Source organism: Notamacropus eugenii, chromosome 7, assembly GCF_028372415.1.
Source record: "Notamacropus eugenii isolate mMacEug1 chromosome 7, mMacEug1.pri_v2, whole genome shotgun sequence".
Taxonomy (NCBI): domain Eukaryota; kingdom Metazoa; phylum Chordata; class Mammalia; order Diprotodontia; family Macropodidae; genus Notamacropus; species Notamacropus eugenii.
In genome coordinates, this window is record NC_092878.1 from 38,574,638 (window position 1) to 38,599,241 (window position 24,604).

The 24,604-nt window shown below is 38.5% G+C and overlaps 1 protein-coding gene across 4 annotated transcripts in view; it reads left to right on the forward strand.

The window, feature by feature from the left end:
• Positions 1–444: 444 nt before the first annotated feature.
• The window catches only part of FBLN5 (fibulin 5), a 128,504-nt gene continuing 104,344 nt past the window's right edge, over positions 445–24,604 (forward strand). Inside the window, exons 1-5 of one of the 4 annotated variants that reach the window (XM_072625063.1) lie at positions 707–943; positions 1,227–1,549; positions 3,657–3,711; positions 5,620–5,671; positions 7,604–7,846. In XM_072625063.1, coding sequence (XP_072481164.1) covers positions 1,494–1,549; positions 3,657–3,711; positions 5,620–5,671; positions 7,604–7,846 — 406 coding nt within the window. In that variant the 5' untranslated portion in view covers positions 707–943; positions 1,227–1,493. Of the gene's footprint in view, positions 944–1,226; positions 1,550–3,656; positions 3,712–5,619; positions 5,672–7,603; positions 7,847–24,604 lie in introns of those variants that run through there. The other 3 variants (XM_072625065.1, XM_072625066.1, XM_072625064.1) reach the window with 3 other exon arrangements.

Consider the following 24,604-nt stretch of genomic DNA (forward strand, 5'->3'; position numbering starts at 1 on the left):
GCTAGAAAGATTAAAGTTAGAAATTTGCTGTTCAAAAGTTGAAGTGAAGGGTTAGAACCCTGTCTTTTTAATTTTACTAGCCATTGGTATATGATCTTCCTTATGGCATTTCTTTTGGCAAATATTCATCCCTTCTATCTTTTTATCTCTAAATCTTCACTTAATCTGTGCTAATTTCTAATAATAAATCAAGCGCAGTGGTCATTTGTAGCTGTATTCTACAAGTTTCTATTCTCCCGAAAAAGGTTAAAAACTTTTCTTCAAATGCCAATGACCTGGAGGGCTAAATCTTCATAACTCCCTCTCATCCCCTGACTATCCGAGGCCTCTGCAAAACTCTGGGATGTTGTAGCTGGGAAGGAAACTAAAGGGTGAACGTACCCCCGTGTTCCCACCTCCCTCCATGCACTTGATAAGTAGTCCTCGCCAAGAAAGATGCTCTCTGCAGAGTGTGTGTGTTTGCTTGCTAGAATCCAGGAGGAGAGGCTTTCCTTCGAGCTCTGAGACTTTCGTCCTGGCAGACGCCCCAAGATTGTTGTGAGGAGTCTAGCCAGTTGGTGAGCTCTCTAATCTGAACCAGCTGTGTCCAGACTGAGGCTCCATTTGCATTGTTTAACATACTTAGAAAATGAAGTGTTCATTTTTAACATTCCTCCTCCAATTGGTTTAATGCTGAATTACTGAGAAGGACTAAGCAAAACCAGGTGCTTTCTCTGTACTCACTCCAGTGCCTCAGGAGGCTCAGACCCTTACTCTGCCCGCTTCACTACTTGCTGTACTGGAATATCATTAAAACAAGAATCAAAGGGCAGAGAGAAGGTTGAAGTTCAAGAAACGCCTTTGAGTAGTAGGCACTGGGATCTTTTTTTTCCCCTTTCTTTCTTTTTCCACCCACCTCCTTTTTTTCTTCTCCACACATCTGGGACATGCCAGGATTAAAGAGGTAGGTTCTTTGTACGGAACTTCTTTCTTCAGGGATTGGAAAGACTTGCTCTATAGCCTGCTGTGTGGAAAATGTCTATGGCTGAGGTTCAATCTGTGTCAGGACACTGGAAAAGAGATTTGCTAGTGATGCAACAAGATTGCTAATTATAAAAATGTGCTGTTCAGTAATTTCCATCTTGAAGATCTTTTCTGGGGGGGGGGGGGAGGGTGGGAGGAAGGGAAGGGGAGGGACAAGGAGTGGTGTTGTATAATAGTTTTAGAAGTCACATTGTCTGTCCCAGGACTGCAGAATTCTACTGCTCCAACGCCAGTGCTTTCATCTAAAAAACACTTTCACAGACCGGCAGCAGCTTTTTTTTACCCAAGCTGATTTACCCAAAAAAAATCACTGATTTGAGAGACCAAGCTTAAGTTTACTAGCAATCTTCACAGAAAAGAATTGCTATTTTGTATGTGTCATCTGCTGGACAAAGCATCGTGCCTGGCTGAACACATTTACACTCTTGTGCCGGATTGTACTGTATGTCTGTGTGTGATTCGCAAAGGGAATGAGACCCAGAAGTATAAAGCCAATGAGAAGTGCGGATTGCAGACAAAAGTACATGTAAGCAAACTTTATGTTGTTCATTAGGGAAAATTAAGAGACAGATAAGTGATTCTTAAAATTAATGACTAAGAGAGTGACAGCTCCGGGATTCTTGTCTAGTAAAAGCCTGTAGATTTCTTTAAATCAATGGATTTCAGTGTGTGTGTGTGTGTGTGTGTGTGTGTGTGTGTGTGTGTGTGTGTGTGTGTGTGTGTGTTGAACTAAAACAAGCCTGGGATCATCTCTTCTGACAGCAAGCAATGCCATTTGATAGGTCCCTCCTCCCCTTTCCTTTTCTTTAGGGGAAAGGCATGGAATGGATGCTTCACCTGCTTTTTTAGAAAGTATCCTGGATTGTGAGAATGAGAATGAGAAGTTGTAATCTAGCCATACATCTGACGACATATATTTTTTTCTCATTCTCTTTTTGATTGCTTTGATTTTGGTTGTCCAGAAGAGCAGAATGTAGATTCAGTGTCACAGAAGTTATTCGTAGGCAAGAAGTTTTGCTAATGGCATTTTGGGGCTCCTTCGTAATTGTAAAAACTTTTTGCTACTGATTGAAACTTTTTTGACTCCCAGAACTTGCCTGTCACTCTGCCAAGGGTGAGAGCCTTTGTCTGGGTGCCTTGATCTGCTCTGAAGTTTGAGGGGAGACTGTAGCTGGTGAATATCTCTAGCCCAAAGGTCGGAAGAATGGGTGTTAAAATAGATTTTGTACCAGCTCTTGAAGGTACTCAGACTACTCAGCCTCCAATATAAATGAAAAGTGGTTTAATAACTAACTGAAAGGAAACTTCATGAGGAAACAGGAAAACATTGAAATTCATAATAAACAGGCTGGAAAATAAATTTGTTGTTGCTCTTTTTAAAAAAAAGATATAAATTTAGTTTTTGTGAATTAAAAAAAGTCCACTACCACCACAACAAAAAAACTCAAAACAAAACAGCTCTGGGATGTAGCTATGAACTTTATAAGGTTAGAACAGTCTCCAATAATATGAAACCTGGCTAATGCTGCCTTATATATTAAATAGCTAAGAAACCATTGGAATTTCAGAGTATTTCTTTATTTGGGGAGAGTGATCTTGCTTAGATGAAGAAACTGGGAATTATGAGTCCTGACTTTGCTGTCTTTGAATAATGGTCAAATTACTTTATTTTTTTTCAACTTACCCAAAGAATAAATAGACAAAGTCATATGGGTCACAGAATAAGTATGTGGAGGTCAGGTCTGCATCTAAAGAGAATTTGTTGATTGAATAATAGTTTTTCAAAAGAAGAAATGAATGAATTATCCAATTTAGACAAACACATCATCAGTCTAGACAGTTCAGTTTTGCCTTTCTTCTGATTGGTTGACTGAGTTATTCACATTCATTGAATATTTGATCAACCTCCCTATTAACTGTGAAGAGTTAAATTTGAGGTCACAGAACATTAAACTTAGGCAGTATTTTCTAATGTCCCCACTACTGGTTGATGGAAGACACTGATAGGTGTATCTAGGCTAGATGAACATTTATATTAAATGACACTGGCATCAACTTCATCTAGCATTTTGCTCTTTGGAACTTCAAACATTTCCCATTGATCATCTCATTTGTTCTGATCTTTTGAGGTAGGTCACAAGGATCATCATCTATACACACATTTATAATAAAAAATTTTCTAAACTCAAGCATTACTGTCTCTGTTTGCATTCAAAGTAAAAACTTGGTAAATGCTTAATTTGCATCTGACAGTCCTCCCTGTTTCTCTAGCCTCTATAGCACAAAATGCTATTTTTGATTATAAAAAAATCTTATTTGAATGAGAGGCCTCATGGTGAGGGGGCTAGATATCCAACTGCAGAGTGAGGAAAATCTGGTTCAAGACTCCACTTTGAAACATACTACCTGTGTAACCCAGGGCAAGTCACTTAATTACTGCTAAGATAATATATTATGGAACATTTATCAATTTGCATTGGTAAAAGAAATTTTCTTCTTTAGGAGTTTTCAACTTCAGTGAAATCATAGATCTGGACCTTCCTCCTCAAAGTATTGTGTTATAACACATTCATCTAGTACTTAGACATTTGTATATATAAAATATTTATGTTTGATTTCTCATCCCTGTTTAGGATACTGACTGTTTCCATTCTGACTCTTTGTCTCACAAGTCCTGGACATGCACAGGTGAGAATGAACCTTGACCTTCTTCCTCCTCTCCCACAAGTTTTTTGAATTATAAAATATTAGAGGTAGGAGACACTTGAGAGATAAAAAAGTCCAAATACTGAATCTGAGGAGCTATAATATGCATCTGTGGAGGGAGTATTCAAATCTGTGTAGAAATATAGATCCTTGAAGTATTGAAATATGGATTCAGCAATTCAATAAGCATTTAAGTTTCCAGGGTATGTAGGGCACTGTACTAGGCACTAAGGAACATACAAAACTTAGGTAAGACATAGTCTTTACTGATATCGAGTGTATATTCTAGTAGGGAGATTGTGACATACAAAAAGTATACACAAAATACAGGTAGATTGAAAAATAAAATACATTGTCTGTAAGAAAGGTAGAAGTAAAATACCATATGAAGTATTCGGGTGGTGGTGGCTAGAGGGGTCATTACAGATTCACAAATGAGGAAAGAATTCCTGGAAGAGTTCACGTGAGTTAGGTAGATAGTAATTGAAGTGGATGGGAAGGGAATTCTAGGCATAGAGAATACTTCAAGGACTCTGATGTCATAAAGTGCATCAAATGCATGAGGTTACAGGTGAAGGAGAAGAAAGAGTAAGCAGGTCAATTAGAAAATAATTTTTTTATTCCAAACACCAGACAAAATGATTATATGCACACATACACACATCTATATACACTATAATATAGGAAAAGGATTGTGCATGAAACTACAGATGTCTATTATGTAAAGTTTGCTTTTCTTTTAAGTATATAATAAATTCAACATAGAATTGTCAAAGCTGCCCTAATTGTTTGTGATCCTTTCTGGACTTTCTTCTATTCTGGAGCAATTTTATAAGGAGTGGTGAGCATGGGAATGAGATTACAAGGAGTTGAGAAGAGGGTAGATAGTGGAAAAGTGGAGTAATCAGATGTAGATAACTTTTTATAGAAGCTTAGCCAAAACAGGAAAAGACAGATGATTTCATGATAGCTAGATGGGGATTGAAGGCTTAATAGAAGGCTTTGTTTTTAGGTTTGGGAGAGCTTGAGCAAGTCTGGAGGTATATGGGAAGAGTGCAAGACAAGGGAGAGACAGAAGATGAAGGAAAAAAGGGTCACCTGCTGGAAAAAGTCATGGAGGAGGTGGGAAATAATGGGATCAAGTGTACTGAGAGAGAAATAAGCTTTAGGAAGGACAGGGGTGAAGGAGAAAGAAAGCGTTAAGATGCTGAGAAGTTTTGAAGGCTAACAGTACAATTGAAAGAGTCTGCTTCTGTAGGGAATATCTTGAATTGGAGTTATTTATTCCAAGAAACATACCCAGTTCTTTCTCGTTCCATGAAGGCGAAGATTGTTTCATATCTAAATTTTGCATCTCCTTTAAGTTAGGGAGCACAGTATGTATTTGGTAAATACTTATCGAATAAATGAATGCATGTAGCAATGTCATTCCAGAATAGCACACTGATGAGAATCATTACTGTACCCTAACAACTTGCGTCTTTCAGGAGTGTGCTATGGAGAGGTACCATGATGTGGTGGAAGGAATAATGCATTTGAAGCCAGGGAACTATTTACTACATGTGTAATCTTGGGAAAGTTACCTACCCTCTCTGAGATTCAGTTACGTTAGAAAATAAAAGAGATGGACAAGATGATCTTTAGATTCTATGAAGCTAAGTTAGAATTCTGTACTTAGGGTTCCCCACGAAGAAATATTAGAGCACTGAAGGATGTAATTTACAGGGGATGTGGAAATTTCAGCTGCACCCAGAATGTCTCCATTATAAGACAGTGTCCCAGGAAAGGAGAGCCCTCATGACCTGTTATAGAAAGCAAAGATCATGGTTCTGTAACTTCATCCTTGGAGTATTTTAAAATCCATAATCACCCCTTTCTTTTCTTTTGCAGCAGCAATGCACGAATGGTTTTGACTTGGACCGTGCATCTGGACAGTGTTTAGGTAGGAATCTCCCGTAGCTGCTTCACTCTTAATAGGGGAATTCAGACACCATTTTTACCAGATGTGGTCATTTCCCTGTCTTGGGAATGGAGAGTCAACTTTTGATCATCTATGAGGAAAGCAACATCATGGGGAGGATCAAAGAGTGAATGATACAAACATCTTCCCTTTTTTTTTTTTGCCTAGTTAACTTTCCAAATTATGTTTGACTTTGCCTAAACTACTTTCTGTGAGCTGAGGCATAAAGTGCATATAGAGTTGACTTCAGAGTCTAGAATAATTAGCATTCATATAGTGCCTTAAGGTGTGCAAAGTACAAATATTATCTCAGTTTTACTTCATAACAACCTTGGGAGGAATGTGCTGCTTATCATCTTCTTTTAATAGATGAGGAAACTGAGTCAGATAGAGATGAAGTGACTTGCCCAGAATTACATAGCTACTAAGTGTCTGAAGCTGGATTTGAACTCAGATCTTTCTTACTCCAGGTACAGTGCTCTATCCACTGCCCAACCCAGCTGCTTCAGAAAGTTCTGGAAGATCTGAGTGTGTTTGGCTTCTGACATATACTGACTGTGTGACCTTGGGCAAGTCACTTAAATTCTATGTGCTTTAGGCAACTCTCTAAGATTATTGGTTGCAAAACAGTTTTATATTTGCATTAGTAGAAGGAATTTCTTCCCTGGGAGTTTCCTGTATTCATGGGTTCACAGATTGGGATTAAAATTTAAAAAAAAATCCAAAACTCAAACTGTTTTTTCAAAAAATTTTCTGAACTTGTTCGATAACCCAGGGGTTGGGGGTGGGTCAGCAATGTGACAGGAAACTAGCAGAAACTTAAATGATTTGCCATGGGAAGTAGGTTTTTGTATACTGGCTATGATTTAAAGGTGGTAGGTTGGCAGTTTTGTTTTTCATCCCTACCAGCAGTGATTTCAGGTTTTAGGCTATAGAATAAGCTGTATGCTCTGAGTCTTGGAATTTCCCTTTCATGAGGTGTGAGTTGGCTCTGCCTCTGCTCAGATGGTTGTCATATGCTTTCAGGACCCAGGCATGCTTTTATTCCCCACCCCAACCCTCAAGCTGCCAATGCTAAGACTAGTGAGAGGGATGTGTGTGTGTGTGTGTGTGTGTGTGTGTGTGTGTGAGTAACTGATCTACTTGTGTGACCAGGCTGCTGTGTTCATGCACATTATCTAGAAAGACATTCTCTAGTCCAGGGAGGGGGCCCTGAAGGTCTGGGAGAACACATGCTGTTTTGGAAACATGCCCTGCCTTTTTCTTAGTCTAATGGAAGCAAACTTTGAAGTAAAAAGCTTCACAATCAAGGGAACTGTTATGTCAGTAACAATTTCTTCTTGCCTCTCCCAATAGCCCCCTTCCCTTGCCCTTGGAATCAGAAATTATGTCACTTTTAAGAGACTGGGTTTGAGTTTCAGTTCTGACCCCAATTCCTTAGGCAACCCAGTTTCCTTCTCTGTATGATGAGATAATGATATACTGCCTACCTCACAGGGTTACTGTGAAGAAAATGTATTGAAAACCATGTGGTGCCATGTCCATATAGACTAAAATAATAATTATGCTTGTGTCAATTAGTTGCTGGCAGCCTGCTTAAGGCAGGGCTTGAAGCCAGGAAGACTTGTATTCAAATCTCACCTTTGAGATTTAGCAGCTGTGTGATCCTTGGCAATGCTGAATGTGCTTCAGACAACTCTTTAGGACTTGCCTGCTAAGTAATAGGTGGATTACAATCTGCACTGGTGAGTTTCCCAAGCAGATGAAATCACATTCCATATTGGAAAATTAGTCAGGAACCGGTATGGGCAAAGCATATTTGATGATTCTTAGGAGGACTCTGGCTAAATAAAAGCATACACAACATAGTAGAGGGACGATTCATTCTCTTACCTTTTCTGTTCACCTTGACAGATGTCGATGAGTGTAGGACTATCCCTGATGCCTGCCGAGGAGACATGATGTGTGTGAACCAAAATGGTGGATATTTATGCATTCCCCGAACCAACCCAGTATACCGAGGGCCCTATTCAAATCCTTACTCAGGGGCATACCCACCACCCCCAGCACCGGTTCCTGCTCCAAATTACCCCACTATTGCAAGACCTGTTATTTGCCGTTTTGGATACCAAATGGATGAAGGCAATCAATGTGTTGGTGAGTAACCAGGGTTTGAAGCTACCAGTGTTTTGCTTTAGTGGAAATGTCTGTGCTCTTACTCCTGGGTGTCCAGTCTTGGAAAGAGTGACCAAAGAGGATATAATGAGCCAGTGAGCACTCGCTCAATGCTGTTTGCCCAGGTATTTGGTGGCTATGGATGTCGTGTTCAATAATAGATAACTAATAAATGTTTGTTGAATCCATTCAACTTACTAATAAATGCTTGTTGAATAAACTGAATATATAAATCCAACAAATACTTATTGATTATTTATAATATACTTGATACTGAATACCAAAATATGAATAAGATTCAATTTTTACCCTTAAAGATCTAGTAGGAGAAACTAAGACAAAGATATGACAAACTATGACATGAGAAGTAGTATGGGAATTCAGAGTACTTTTGATTGGAGTAGCAGGTAATAGTGCTCAGAGAAGGCTTCTTGGAGAGGTGATTTTGTGATGATGGGAAGGATTTCAATAGAGGAGATGAAAAGTGGGAGCAAAGGCATGGGGGAAAGGATAGGCATATCTGGGAATGGTAATTAGTCTAGGCTGGCTGCAGCATAGAGTATGTGAAGGCAAGTAGTATGAAATATAAGTGGAAAATTAAGTTGGGGCCAAAATGTGAAGGGACTTGAATTTCAAGTGTTCATACTATTTGGTAGGCAATGTGACTATCTATGCCACTTTGGGAATGGACCTTAGAGGCTTTCCTGATGTGTTCCTTATTCTACATTGGAGCAAGGATTTCTTCCCACTCTTTCCCAGGCAGTGTGCATGTTTTTGAATTAAATAGTACTTTTTGAAACACATGTATCATCCAACTCAATGAAATGCAACCAGATCTCTTTTCCCTCATTCATTGAGCCTCTGCATTTTCAAATATTTTACCTCTATAGAAGTTGCCTTCTATAATACAGAAGAAAACTAGAGAAATGTATAAGTAAAGGAATGGCAGCCTTTGAGTTTCACAGAGGGACTCTTAAAGCAAGTCTAACCTTTTTTGAAAATCCTCAGGTGGACAACTTGACAAGAGAGAAATAACATGCTTTTGTAGAAGGAGTTTTGGAAAGAACATTGGGATTTGAAGCTAAGCTGTATGGATTCCAGATTCATCTCTAACACTTATGTGAGCTAAAGGACTTCACCTCTCTGAGCCCCAGGTTCTCCATACTACCTCACTATTTTTACAGAGGTATTGTGGGGCAAGTACTCTATAAGCTTTTAAAATGCTTTAGGAATGGAAGTTGTTATTATGATTATGGCTCAAATAGAGTCCTTGGTCACAGGGCCTAGCTGCTGGGGAAGGCTATCAGAAAGAACAGAGCCATTGTCAGGAGGAGATGACTTTAGATTTGGACTAAGTCTCAGAATTAGATCTAAGGATCCTTTCTCTCTCTCTCTCTCTCTCTCTCTCTCTCTCTCTCTTTCTCTCTCTCTCTCCCTGTGTAGAGGGTTATTTGATAAGACTGGAAATAACCCATACTCTGGGTAAATTCTTTCCACAATAATTGGCCAGTGGGTTTTTATCAATTTATTATTATGTTAACTCATTCTGAAGGCACTTTAAGGCTCACAGAATTTCAGAACTGAAAGAGATCTTAGGGACCATCTAGTCTAAACTGTACCAGACCAGAAATCCTCTTTATAATCTGTCCAACAAGTGATCATCCTTCCAACCTTTACTTAAAAAGCTCCATTGTGGGAGTAACCCACCTTCCAAAGCATCCCAGCCCAATGGTAGGGTAGTTCTAATTCTTTTCCTTATATTTGTAGCTTCCCCATAATTTCCTAATTCTTTTGGAGCTAAGTAGAAACAATCCTCATACCAAATGGAAAAGCTTGAGGTCAATTTGCATGACCTGCAAAGTCATCCATTCTCCAAAGTAAATGTCCCCAGAGCTTTTCTCAAGCAGTGCTTTGACATAGGTATTACTATTGTTATTACTGCTATTATTGACTCTGTTTTTGCAAATGAGGACACAGAAGTTCAGAGAAATGAAATGACTTGTATGGAATCACACAGTTGGTGAACTGAGATTTGAACCTTTGGTTTCTTGATTCCAAGCTTACAGTTTCATTTAATTTTTTTCAGTTACATGTAAACAAGAAATTTTAGTATTTGTTTTTTGAAATTTTTGAGTTCCATATTCTCTCCTTTCCTGTCTTCGTCCCTCCTCCTTAAGAAGGCAAGCAATTTGGTATAGATTATACACATGCGGTCATGAAAAGTATTTCCATCAAGCCTTCTCTTCCTATGACATCATGCTAAACAGGAATTCAGGGCAGGGTTGCATCTTATTTGGTGAATTGGTTTTCCCTTTTGATACCTTTGCCCTTGGATGCACTGGGTCTCAAGAACTGTCTTCTTTCAGTTTATAGCTAAAATCCAATCTATCTCAAGAAGCCTTTCCTTATCCTCCTTAATAATAATATTAATCTTCCCTCTAAGATTATCTTTAATTTATCTTATCCATATCTTGTTGCATGTTGTCTCGCTCAATTGGTCTGTGGGTCCCTTAAGAATGAGACTTTCCCCCTATGGCCCTTTCTTTGTTTACCCAGTGCTTGGCATAGTTCTCGACACAGAATAGGCACTTAATAAATGCTTGTTGACTTGACTTGACTCAGCATGATAATCATACTGGGGCACAGTCTCATTTGGGGAAGCCTTTGTTCACTCTAGAAGTCCTCTTCCCTACTTCTCTGCTGCTAGACCATTGCAAAACCAAGGAATGTTAGAACTGGAAGCAACCTTAAAGATCATCAAATACAACCTCCCTCATTTCAGAGATTGGGAGACCAAGGTTCAGAGAGCACAAATGTTTGACTCAAGATTGCATAGCTAGGAAGTGGAGGAGCTGAGTCTTTAGCCCATGTTTTTTGAGTCTAAACTCAAAGCTTCTTTCCACTATATAATCCTTGACATGATATGTATGTGCCATAATGATTTCTGGGGCCCCATTACTATTCATTTCCTGCATGAGGCTCTGAACTGTATGTAAGCTTTGGGAATGGTACAAAGAAACTAGATCCCTTGCTTATAAAGTTTGCTTCACTTCTCCTAGGGCTGAATGTTTGCCTACAATATTATTTTAGAGGTGGCACTGAATAATGTGGGTGGGTTTTTTGTTTTTCTTCATACTTGGAGATTTACAAATCTTATGTGCAAATGTATATTTTACCATCTAAATGTATGCCAGTAGCACACAAACATGTGGTTCTCATATTTACTGGAAAAATTGGGTAGCCTTAAGATTAAATCTCACCATTAGTATTGGCCTCAACAGGAGAGTAGGTGGCAGTTTCTTTTAAAACTAAAAAAGCACAGGGGGGAATAAGAGGAGCAAGGCCCAGGCAGGGGTGAGAAAAGCTGAGGTTTTCATGGAAAAACCATTGAATCCTAGAATCTTAGAAATCAAAGAATGTTATAGTTAGGACTCTTATAGCATAGAATGTTAGAGGTGAAAGGGACCTTGGAGAATAGAATGTTAGAACCCAAAACAAAATGTGTATTCTGGAAGGACCTTAGCTATCACAGAATCACAGATTAGGTGTGAGAAAGGTCCTCAGAAGTTATCTAGTCCAGAATCCTTATTTTATAGAGAGAGGTTAAGTTACCTGTTCAAAGTCACACCAGGTATTAAGTGAGAGAACCAAGAAAGGGTGTATTTATACACCCTCTATCTGGAGAATCAGTAGCATGTACTTCTCCTCCCTAGCACATCAGAAGGAAAGGGACTGGAACTTGGGTATTGTACTTTTCAGAGGCTGTCAACCCCTTAATGCTGATATTCATTTAGTGTATTGCACCCATTTGACAGATGAAGAAATCAAAGCCCAGATAGGGGCTGTTGACCTGTCCAATGCCATGTGTCTTGACAAAAATCTAACTCAGACTTGCTATATCACTCCTCTGTATCTGCTTGAAAATAAAAGTGCATGTTAGGTTTAGTGACATAACCTGTAATTCTTATTACTAGAGGAACTAGAGGAATCCTTATTGCCAGGCCTAGAGGCCTGAGGGCTACCCGAGTCTTACCTTACCTGTCCCAGGTCTTCGGTTGGCCAAACCAGATAAACGTATGAGAGAAGAGACTTTCCAGAGTCGAACAAGGGTTAGGCTTTATTCAGGGTCCTGGTTACATGTGCAGGGGGAACTCTTCCTTAGGAGGGAGAGAGAAGTCTCCCAAGGAGGCAAAGATCTTACAGTAAGAGATTGGAAGCAGAAGTGGAAGTGGGAAGAGAAGGGGAAGGGAGAGCAAAGAGAGAAGGAAGAGGGGCCTTCTGTCCTGTAAGGGCCCCTCAGCGCTAAGAGCGCCTTCAGGCTTTCCTGACCCTAATTAAGCTCTCCGGCCGCGTAGTTTGCATTTGAATACCGTGCCTGTTAGATAACAATAGGTGTGCCCAGATCCGGGTCAGTCTTGAGGGCGGGGATGCTCCTCCCATCACGTTTCTCACGGGAAGAGGCGGAAATACAACAGATAGCTCGGTCTCACTCCTCGATTCCCTGCTGTTTTATGGGGGGCCTCATGAGAACTCTAAGATTTAGAAGTTCCCACCTTTACCCGCCCGAGACTGTCCACATGGAATTGAGCTTCCACCCCCAACACCTTATTACCAGAGGAAGCTGAACTCAGGTTTTTTGAGCTGCAGTGAGCTAAGCCAATTGTATGTCTGTACCAACTGTGGCATCAATATGGTGAGCTGCTGGGAGGAACATTCCTAAGAAAGAGTGAACTGGCCAAAATCAGAAACGGAATAAGCCAAAACTCCTATCAGGAATGGGATTGAGCCCTCTAAAAATAAATGATCTTTAAAAAAAGAGAGAAAAAGGCAATATTCCCTAAAGAATTCCCTAAATATTCCCTAAGAAAATGCTGACATGTGAGGTGCTGCTAATAATTAGATGTCTAGAGGCAACATGGTACTTTTGAAAGAATGGTGAATTTTAAGTTAAAGGATGTAGGTTTAGAGCCTGGCTTTGTCACCTGTGTGATGTTGGGCAATTCTGTTACCTTCTTTGGCTTTCTAGTTATTCATCTATAAAGTTAGGGAGATTGGACTAGGAAATCTCTAGGGACTCTTTTAACTGTATTCTGTATTAAGAAGAGTTTGAAGCGATAAAAGGATTTTGATGATGCTTTTATACATTTCCAAGCTTATTGAAGGGACCTAAGATTTTACAGTGTGAGAACTCCCTGATATGATCACTTTAGCAGCCTCATAAGCTTTTTTTTCAAACCAGATTTTCATCTATACATATAGTTCTGATTATATGTAAAAACAATTTTGAAAATGCATTTTAAAAAATTTTGAGTTTCAAATTCTCTTCCTCTCTCCCCTCCCCCTCCTTGAGAAGGCAAATAATTTGATATAGATTATACAGGTGCAATCATGCAAAGGACACTTCCATATTAGTCATGATGTGAAACAGAACAAGGACCAAAAAAATGTAAAAGGAGAAGAATAAAGAAAATGAAAATTATGCTTAATCTGCCTCTAGACTTCATCAGTTCTTGCTCTGGAGGTGGAAAGCATTTTCTCATCATGAGTCCTTTGGGGATTACATTGCTGAGGATAGCTAAGTCATTCACAGTTGATCATCATATAATACTGCTGTTACCATGGACAATGTTCTCTTGGTTTTGATCACTTCATTTTGCGTTAGTTCATGTAAGTCTTCCCAGGTTTTGCCACAAGCATTCTATTTGTCATTTTTATAGCATAATAGTATTCCCTTAAAATCATATACCACAACTTGTCCAGTGATTCCCCAATTGATGGGCATCTCCTCAATTTCCTGTTCTTTGCTGCTATAAAGACCAGATGGACTCATAAGTAAATTCTACCAAACATTTAAAGAACAATGAATTCTAATATATAAAATATTTGGAAAAATAGGCAAAGGAAGAGTTCTACCAAATTCTTTTTACAACATAAATATGGTGTTGATATCTAAACCAGGAAGAGCCAAAACAGAGAAGGAAAACCAGAGACTAATTTCCCTAATGAAAAAGAGCTGCTATAAATAGTTTTGTACATATAGATCCTTTTCCTTTTTTTGTTTTTTTTTCAAATGGAATTTCTCTTTCTATCTCTTCCTTCTGAGCTTTGTGGGTAATACATAAAAATGCTGATGATTTATGTTATATTCTGCAAACTTGCTAATTATTAGTTATTAATTATTTGTTAATAATAATAAGTTGTTAATTATTTCAACCAGTTTTTTAGTTGATTCGCTGAGATTCTCTAAGTATACCATAATATCATGCGCAAAGAGTTACAGTTTTGTTTCTTTATTGTCTTTTTTAATTCATTCAATATCTTTTTTCTTCTCTTATTGCTATAGCTAACATTTCTAGTATAATATCAAATGATAGTGATGATAATAGTCATCCTTCATTTACCCCTGAGCTTTTTGGGAATACTTCTAGCTTCATTATAGATAATGCTTGCTGATGATTTTAGATAGATACTACTTATCATTTTAAGGAAAATTCCATTTATTCTTATGCTTTCTAGTGTTTTTGACTGGAATGTGTTGTATTGTGTCCAAAGATTTTTCCTGCATCTATTGTGATAATCATATGATTTTTGTTGTTTTTGTTACTGAAATGATCAATTATCCTGATACTTTTCCTAATATTGAACTAGCCTTGCATTCTTAGTATAAATTCCATCTGGTCATAGTATATGATCTTGGTGACATATTCCTGTAATCTACTTGTTAGTAATTTGTTTACAAATTTTATATCAATATTCATTAGGGAAATTAGTCTCTGGTTTTCCTTCTCTGTTTTGGCTCTTCCTGGTTTAGATATCAACACCATATTTATGTTGTAAAAAGAATTTGGTAGAACTCTTTCTTTGCCTATTTTTCCAAATATTTTATATATTAGAATTCATTGTTCTTTAAATGTTTGGTAGAATTTACTTATGAGTCCATCTGGTCTTGGGGTTTTATCTTAGGGAGCTCATTTATGGTTTGTCCAATTTCTCTTTATAAGATAGGGTTATTCATATAATCTACTTCATCTTCTGTTAATTTGAAAAATTTCTCTTTCTGTAAATAATCATCTATGTCACTTAGATTGTGAGATTTATTGGTACATAATTAAGGTAAAATAACATCTAATGATTGCTTTAATTTCTTCTTCATTGTTGGTGAGTCCAACCTTTTCATTTTTAATATTGGTAATTTGGTTTTCTTTCTTTTTTAAACCAAATTATCAATGGTTTATCTGTTTATTGCTTTTTTCTTCATAAGACCAGCTCCTAGTTTAATTTATTATTTCAATGGTTTACATACTTTTAATTTTATTAATCTCTCCTTTGAGCTTTAGATTTTCTAATTTGGTATTTAGCTGGAGATTTTTAATTTTTTCTTTTTCTAGCTTTTTAAAAAATGCATGCCAAATTCATTGGTTTTTTCTTTATCTGTTTTATTGATGTAAGTGTTTAGAGATATAAATTTTCCTCTAAGTACTGCTTTGACTGCTTCCCATAAATGTTGCTAAGTTGTCTCATTATTGTCAGTCTCTTTAATGAAATTATTGGTTATTTCTATGATTTGTTCTTTGACTCACTCCTTCTTTAGGATTAGATTATTTAATTTCCAATTAATTTTTATTCTACACTTCCATGGCCCTTTATTGAATGTAATTTTTATTGCATTATGATCTAAAAAGTTTGCATTCAATGTCTGTGCTTTTCTGTATTTGGTTGTGTGAGGGTTTTATGCCCTAATACATAGTCAATTTTTGTGTAGGTTCATTTATAAACTTCCCCCCTCCAAAATACAACTTGGAACTGCTTCAGAGTTTTGTTGGTTTACCCCCTTCCCGACCATACCTCTTGCCAGGATCTCAATGCCCTTGAACACTTGGACTTGACTGGGACTCCTATTCGTCTATCGAACCCTATGAAGTCATGCAATTTATGACTCTATTAATCTGTCACATAGGAGAGTGCTAGAGTATAATAATACCACCTCTTTTGTAAAGTGAACACAATCTAGGAACCTTGGCTAGGACTGGAACTAGGCCCATCCATTTAAAAAAAGTTTAGCATTATACATTCATAAATCCTGAGTTCCTTCCAATTTCCCTTCACTCCACCCAGCATTTCCTGATTTACAACGGGTTTTCAAATAGGCCTTCAGCAGAAATTCTTCTGGGCATTGTGGATGGTGGCGTCAGTGCTGAAGGGTTGGGGGGGGGGAGACAGGAAGAAGAGGTGTCTATTTTTACCCTCTGTTCTTCCCAAGAACAAGGAAGAGGGAGAGCCAGACCTAGTTAGAAGGGAAAAGGAGAAGCAAAGCCCAGAGATGACAGAAATAGAGGTGAAGAGCAAGGAAGAAAATAAATAAAAACAGAATAGGGGAAAGGAAGCAATCATACAATTTATATTTATTAGGGATGAGAAATCTCTATACTTTCCATTTCTTAGTCAGCAGCTCCCATGTTGAAGGGCTGGATGTAGGAGTTAAATAAACATCTCTGTTACATTTCATATTTGGTTGACAAGAAGACAAAGGAACAGAAAAATAGAGAGAATGGCAGGGGCGAGGTGGAGAGAGAATTAGTTTCTGGATACTGCTCCATTTTGCCAATAACACTAGCAAGTCTCTGTGGTTTTTTTTTTTGTTTTTTTTTTTTCCGATGCAACCTTTTTCAAAGACCCTTGAACCTTGGCATTTTGTTTCATTCACATCATGGTTGAAGATGATCTAAGTTCTGTTTCTTACTTTGCCACTAATTATGAGGTCTTATGGCCATTATGGACCTCAGTTTTCCCATCTGTGGAGATTGGGGAAATAATTTCCACCTTGTATATCTCATAAGATATAAGGCTAAGGTGAAATGATGGGTGTGAAAATGGTTTAAGTTGAAAGCAAAATATAAATACGTTGTTTTCACTTCAATCTCTACTAGAGATTAGACGACATTTGCCACTTTCCCATACTTCAGTCCCTTTAGTCTTCCATTATTCTACTTGCCATTGGGCTCAGCATGATGCAATATGATACAACAGATCAAGGGTTGGACTTGAAATGAAGAGACTTGGGTTTGAATCCTGCCTTATTATATGTCATTATGGGTAAATTACTTGATCTCTCAGAGTATCAGTTTCTTTATCTAGAAACCAGGATAATATAACCTGCACTATTTACCTCACAGAACTGAGGTGCAAAAAGTATTTTTCAGGCTTTAAAGCACTACTCAACCCCGATGTGAATGACTTGCCACAGGACCATGGACTCAGGAAAGGCTCAGATTTTCAGTCCTCTTGCTTCCGTCTTTGTAAGTAGCCAAGGTCAAACCACCTCCACAGAAATAGTGAGTCACAATCTTGTGGTGTCAGTCAGTAAGCAGGAGCAGTCAACCTTTGAAGGTACTTTATTATACCTAGGGATTTGTGGGGGAGACTGCCCTTTTAGAAATGAGGTAGGAAGAGGAAGTACTAGCCCAACATCCCTAAATCAAGGGTTTTAACTTGAGTTTAACTTGTCTTAGAAAAAAACCCCAAACTAATAGCTATATTTCAATATAGTTGGTTTCCTTTATAATTCTATGTTTCTTATTTTATATGTTGCAACTGTGAAGTCAGTAGGCTTCACCAGATTTCCAAAGGGGTCCATGGCCTATAAAGGATGTGCCCTAGATCATCTTTCTTGTTCTCTGCTATTTTGAGAATTCATACAGACTCTACCCTAGAATCCAAACTCCAACCTAGATTATACCCACCATTTGTTTCCATTGGATCCTTCCATTTGAATGCTTCAATCCTAACTCATATATTTCTGGAATAAGTTAAGCAATCATGCTGACTAAGTCCATTACAAATTCATATTATCTAATCTCAGTTGAGCCCTCATTAAAACAAAACAATCTTTCTACTTCTCTCTAATTGATTCTCTGTCCCAGTGATTTCCACACTTTTTTTTGATCATGTTCTCTTATCACTAAATTTTCTTTGAGCATGCTCCCCCAAATGTGTATATTTTACTTATTAATATATGCCGTATGTTTAGTTATTTATAAATTATAATTGTTTACTACTATACTGAAATTATATCAGGAAGCATACCAAAAGAGAAACTAAAAAATATAATGAGCTAAAAATGAAATGATAGTTGATCCTAGTTAGAGTCAAGAGCAAGTTACTAGGGTTGCACTTCCATATGCAAAGTAGAATAGAAAAAAAGGATTATACGTGAAACTGGGAATGTTTACCTTTTCCTTTTGTTGTTCAAGTTGTTTTCAGTTGTATCTGACTCTTTGTGACCCCATTTGGGGTTCTTGGCAAATATACCGGAGTGGTTTGCCATTTCCTTTCCAGTTAATTTTACAGATGAGGAAACTGAGGCAAACAGGGTAAAATAACTTGCCCAGGGTAACATAGCTATTAAGTGCCTGAGGCCAGGTTTGAACTAACTGTAAAGCCAATCACAGCAGCACACCTGAGGACTACTGCTGTGAATGATTTTAAGGGTCTAATCACATAGTATTATGAACTCTCTATTTATTCATCAGTAAACTAACCATTGTTTAATAAAGTGAAGCATAACATTCAGAGCAACATCCTTAGGCAAAACATGTCATCTTATATATCTATATCTATATATATGTTTCTCATAACACTCAGTATGTCATATGGTGCATAACATATATTATTGCATCTCCAAAGTCAAGGGATCCTGGGTTAGGCTCTTCCTTAGCATGATGCATCCTTAAGTGGTAGCAGAAAATGTGATACTATCCACCCTTAGGTCACTGTAACAACAATCTCTTTAATCAATACGCAGTGTTCAAGTAAAGTCCTCTCTTACCTTGACTCAAGGCTGGCTTCCAAACCCCACAGCTCCTCCTTTGTGGGCTGTTTCCAGCTCTTGCCTGGATTCACATGCAGACAGGTCTCTGCTCCTGCTCCTTGTCTCCACTCACACGGACTGTTCCACTCCAAACTCTTCTGCCTGCCAGCAGGCTCCAAGGGCTCTTGCTCACAGCTTCTGTTTTTAGGAAAACAAAGTTTAACAGGGCTATAAACAATATTTATACACATTACCAGTGCCATCTCAATTCACTCATAAAGACCAACAGACAGGGCTTCTGTCTGAGGAATTAACACAGACCAACAGACAGGGCTTCTGTCACAGAAATCAACATAGATCAACAGAGCAGGCTTCCATCTGAGGAATTAACACAGATCAACACGTAGGGCTCCCGACATCACAAACATTCTTTCTGTTAGGTCTTTCCAAGCCTGATGTCTTTCTTTTTCTTTGCCTCATTAAAGGAGCCATGCCCTGACTACTTCTTAAACAGGCCTATTCAATGAATGGGCATTGCCTCACCCTAAGTGAGTACATGCATAGACCTTGGCCTAAAGGGTCCAAGGTCTCCCAGTGCATCCTGGGTCATCTCCAGTCATCCTAATGAATTTCTGGTCACTGGATTCAGATGGCTCTGGAGGAGAAGTGAGGCTGGTGACGTGCACAGCCCTCCCTCACTCAAAACAAAGTCAACTGCAAGTCATGTAATCATTTCTTTGATGGCATAGTGTTCTTCAGCCACAAAGGACAAACACAAGAACCACAAGCAAGTTCCCTTAGTCAGTTCATGCTCACTTCTCTCAGCTCTGCTTCTGATGCTCTACTCTCTCTACTATTTATATATACGTACTGCTTCTAATCAAAGACTCTTGATTGATTCAATCAAAGGCAAGACCCAATCAAAGGTACTTGATTGGCTAAAACTCAATCCCGAACAGTCTCAGAAAATCCTTCTTTGCTTGCTGTTACACCAATAAAGATGGATTTTCCTGACTTCAGGCTTAGCACTCTATCTACTGTACCACTAGCTGCCCTTTTCTTTTTAAGGACATGGTAAATTTAACATGTTACTGCCAAAGCTAACCTTCTTATCTGTTTCCTTCTGTTCACTTCTGCCCATTTAAAAAATGATTAAGTGGCCCTCTTTTTTGTCTTTTCTTTTGGCAGCATTATTGCTAGTCTTTCTCTTTTTCTCCTCCCCTACCGAAAAAGGAAAGCACAACAAAACCATTGTATTAAATATGCATAGTCAAACAAATTTCCACTTTGACTCAGTGACTGTGTATTTCTCATTCTGTCTGTCTTCTCTTCCTCAGGGGCTACTTTATTGCTAGTCATCTGGAATCATGGTTGGTCATTGCATTGATTAGATAAAGTCTTTCAAAGCTATTTTTCTTTTCAATGCTGTTGTTATTGTAGCAGCTGTTTTGGTTCTGCACATTTCCTTCTGTATCAGATCATACAGATTTTCCAGGTTTCTCTTTAAAATTGTCCTTTTCATTATTTCTTATGATGCAATCATATTTCATTGCAATCATATACTATAATTAGTTTAGCCAATCCCCAGTTGATTGATACCCCCTTATTTTCCAATTCTTTGTCATAGCAAAAAGAGCTATGTATATATATATATATATATATATATATATATATATATATATATATATATATATATATATACATATACATATGTATATGTATATATGTATATATGTGTGTGTGTGTGTGTGTATGTATGTATATATATATATCTCATTTGATCCTTACAACAATCCTGGGAGGTAGATGTTGTTATGATCTCCATCTTACAGTTGAGGAAACTGAGGTAAACAGAAGTTAAGCGACTTGCCCAGGGTTACCCAGCTAGTTAGTGTCTGAGGCTGGATTTAAACTCAGGTCTTTACGACTCTAGGTTCAGCACTCAAACTACTTTGCTACTTAGCTGCCTCTGGATTATCTCATTTGATTGGTTATGTTTGGTTATTTTGAAGAAAGATCACATAATAGGATATGTTATGAAAATTACAATCATCCGTGACTTCTTATACTTTATGAATTATTTCATCCACACTGAAAATGATGAGTGGAGAGAGGTCTTTTACTCACTAGTTATTATTCCCACCTTACCCCTATAGCTTACCCCTAACCAGATGGCCCTGGAAGAGAAAATGAGCCTGGTGACTTTGCAGAGCCCTCCCTTACTTAAATCCAATTCAGTTGCAAGTCATGTCATCATCTTCCTGATATCATGGTTCTCTTTGAAAATGAAGGACAAACCATACAACCCCTAGCACTGAAGTCACAAATTGAGCTGGTGGCCAGCAGGCTGATATGGTAGAGGGGTGGAGAATTTTCTCAGTGGCATCTATAAAGTTGTTGTTGTGGTGCCTGTGTAGCAGTTAAGTTAGAACTGTCCTGAGGCACCAACACCTGACTCAGAGGAGGTTGGGAACCTATTTAGCAAAGGTCAGGGGAGCACTAGGGGAAATGGAAAGTAGGATTGTGTTATAGGAGCATGGGATATAACCTATCTTCACATCTTCTGATTGGTTGATCACATACTCCTTGGACTCAGATCAGCCTCCTCTTTGGGTATCACTGTTTGTCCTGTCCTACTCACAGACATGGTTCTTCCAAACCTTCTCTCCTAAAGCCTTGCACAGCATCCTCTTCCCTCACCCTTTCAGTTGAGATGTTTGCTTTATCCTCATTTGCTATCCTCATGATATTGTGCCCCATAATAATGAGTAGAAAGATCTCTCCTAGACTCTCTTTGCCTTTTTTACTCTCTCATTTGGTGATCCCATAAGCTCTCATGGGTCCCTAAGTAGATGAACTCATATATGTATGTATGTATGTATGCATATGCACATATGTATAGGTATATGTATTATACATGAATAAATTCATATGCATATATGTATAAAATCCTAGTCTCTTCTGAGCTCCAGTTCTACATGGTGAACTCTGTCAAAGACAAACAATATTACTGTATGCTACTGATTTTTTAAAATTCTAAACTTAAATACTAAACAATATAAAAGTCTTTCGCATTCCTTTTGTAGGCAGGATAAATACTGGCCCAAGAAACATCAAGTCTGAGCGAAGAAAGTTGTGTGTCATTAAGAAAGCTGGCATTTTTGTTCAGGATGGTGTATAGCACCTGGGCAGTCTCCCAGAAGATGGTAGACCCTTTAGAGTTGATTGGAATACATTATATCATGCAGGATCCTAGAGAATTGTAAAATGATGAATAACCTTTTGAGAGGGGGCTGCTTTAGGTTGGGAGAGCAAAACAAACCCACTCATCTTAATGAATTGCCTCAGCTCAGCCTATAGACAATGACCTTTCACTTATTCAAAACCTAGCTCCCCTAATGAGAGAAAGGGAGCAAGAAAGACCCTTAAGTTGTCAAAAATAGATGTCATATACACTAAAATTCATGCACTTTGCTCATAGGGGTATACCTGTATTTTCACAAAATTTGAGCTGAAATTTAGCTTGTCCCACAATTATGTAAAATATCCCATCTTCCATACGAAGTCTTTCCCAGTCCCCTTTAATCTTAGTGTCTTCCATCTGAGATTATTTCAAATTCATTATTTGTATAATTTTTTTTGTTTGCTCATTTTGCCTTTTCTTTCTCAGTGCTTAGCATAGCATCTGGCATATAAGGAGAAGTTTAATAAATATTAATTGACTTGACTTGATTATTCTGAGAAAGGGTCCATAGGCAACATCACTCCATCCAAAGAAGTCCTTGAAACAAAACAGTTAAGGATCTTTGCTGTGCAGGGATGGCGTATAAGTTTTTCTGTGCAATTAAGGTAGCTTTGAAGAGGTCATTTGGGTTGTTGTTATTTACAGACATCAGTTCAAGTGTTTACTTTAGGACGAATAATTTTTTGATGACTTACAGGTAAGGGACAGTGATTGGCTACCAATACAAAGAGAAAGTAAACAGAGACAGGATAGATGAGCTGAATGTCAGAGCTGGAAAGGATCTCAGAGATCCTCTGGTCCAATTCACTCAAAAGAAGAGAAAACTGAGGCCCAGAGAGGGGAAATCACTAGCTCAAAGCCACAAAACAAGTTCGTGGCAGAGTTAGAACTGGAGGCATCATGGAGTGGTGGAAAGAATATTGGTCTTGGAGTCATAGAATCATAGTGTCTCAGAATTGGAAGGGAGTTTGGAGAATATCTAGGTCAAATCATACCTAAGTAGGAATCCTCTTTACAAGGAGTTGGACTAAGTGACCTCTAGCCATCCTTTCCAGCTTTGAAACTTTCATTTAAACCCTCCCCGTAATTCCATCATTTGAGAATGCAATGGCTTGGGCTCTCATCCAAGGGAAGAGCCTTTACTCAAAGCAGTCACAGCTGCCCTTTCCTCTTGCTCCAGCACATTGTGTGTTTTGATATTCCTGTTTCCTGGAGTCTGTCATTTTATTTGAGAACTGGTTCGTTACTTCATTCCAGGCACCAGATCAAGATCTGAGGCCAGCCCAAAGTGCTATTTCTTTCTCTCTTTTATTCATGTGTAAGGGCGGAAAAGGGGAGAGGGATCAGGGCAGTCCCTGATCAATTTGATGAGTTCTCCAATCAATTAAATTATGGTTCTTGGAGGCATCAGAAAGGCATCTATCCATGAAATGTAGGTATATAGGGATAGGATATAGGGAACTTTCTTCATGATTGCCTGAATCTCAATTCAGAAGGATAATTTTTTTTCTAAGAGGAATTGTCTATGTAGGTAATGTCCCTCTTTGCCCTCCCTTTCCTTCTCCACTTTCCTTTCCTCCTCCCTCCATCTTTCTTTTCCTCCTCCTCCTCCTCCTCCTCCTCTCTCCTCCTCCTCTTCTTCTTCTTCTTCTTCTTCTTCTTCTTCTTCTTCTTCTTCTTCTTCTTCTTCTTCTTCTTCTTCTTCTTCTCTCTCTCTCTCTCTCTCTCTCTCTCTCTCTCTCTCTCTCTCTCTCTCGCTCTCTCTCTCGCTCTCTCTCTCGCTCTCGCTCTAGCTGTCGCTCTCGCTCTTGCTCTCTGTCTCTGTCTCTGTCTCTCTCTCTCTGCACCCCTCCTCCAGACAAGCACACAGAGCAAAACTGTTTTCTGAGTGGGGGAAAGGGTGAATGTGTATGTGTGAACCTATGCATACTTCCACCCTGTGAGTAGATCATGATAATTTGCCCCCACGCACAGAACAGGAAACATATGCATAAAAATATCTGTCCTAATCGTGGACTTTTTAAACTCTACAGATTGCTGAATAATTTGAGTTCAGCAGTTTACATGGTACTGAGGTTGCAGCATTTTATTCATAAATACAGGATCTTAGATCTAAAAAGTACTTAGAGAACTTCTAGTTCAATTAGATGAGGGAAACTAAAACCCTAAAAAGGGTTAGTGGTTTGATCAAGGTCATGTTCTCAATTAGGGTCTGAGCTGAGATTCAAACCTAAGTTCTCTAACTAGGAGTCTCTCCAGAGCTGCCTCCAAGAATCCTGACCCAGACTCAAAGCCTAGATGGAGATCAAGAGAGCATTCTCTTTGAGTATTTAACGGTCAGGAAACTCAGATACGGGCTCATCTATAACAGCAGAGCTATAACTAGCTTTGTTTCAGGGCCATTATCCTCATCTGCTTTCCACCTAAACCCTGGACACTGCACAGTTTCCTCTCCCTTTTCCATCTCTTCCTTCTCCTTCACTTTACCCCTCCCCACTATTTCCCTCTATATCCTGCAGCACATATGCTGCGATTGTCCCAGGGCCTTTCCTGGCAAGGGCTAGGAGTGGATCTTTGGGAGGATGGTTTCCCCTCTTTCCAGCAGAATTGCACCTATGGGTATGACTACCTTATTCCCCACCCCAATCCCCCTGAACTGCTTTCTGCTCAAGATAAAGAAATTCTTAGT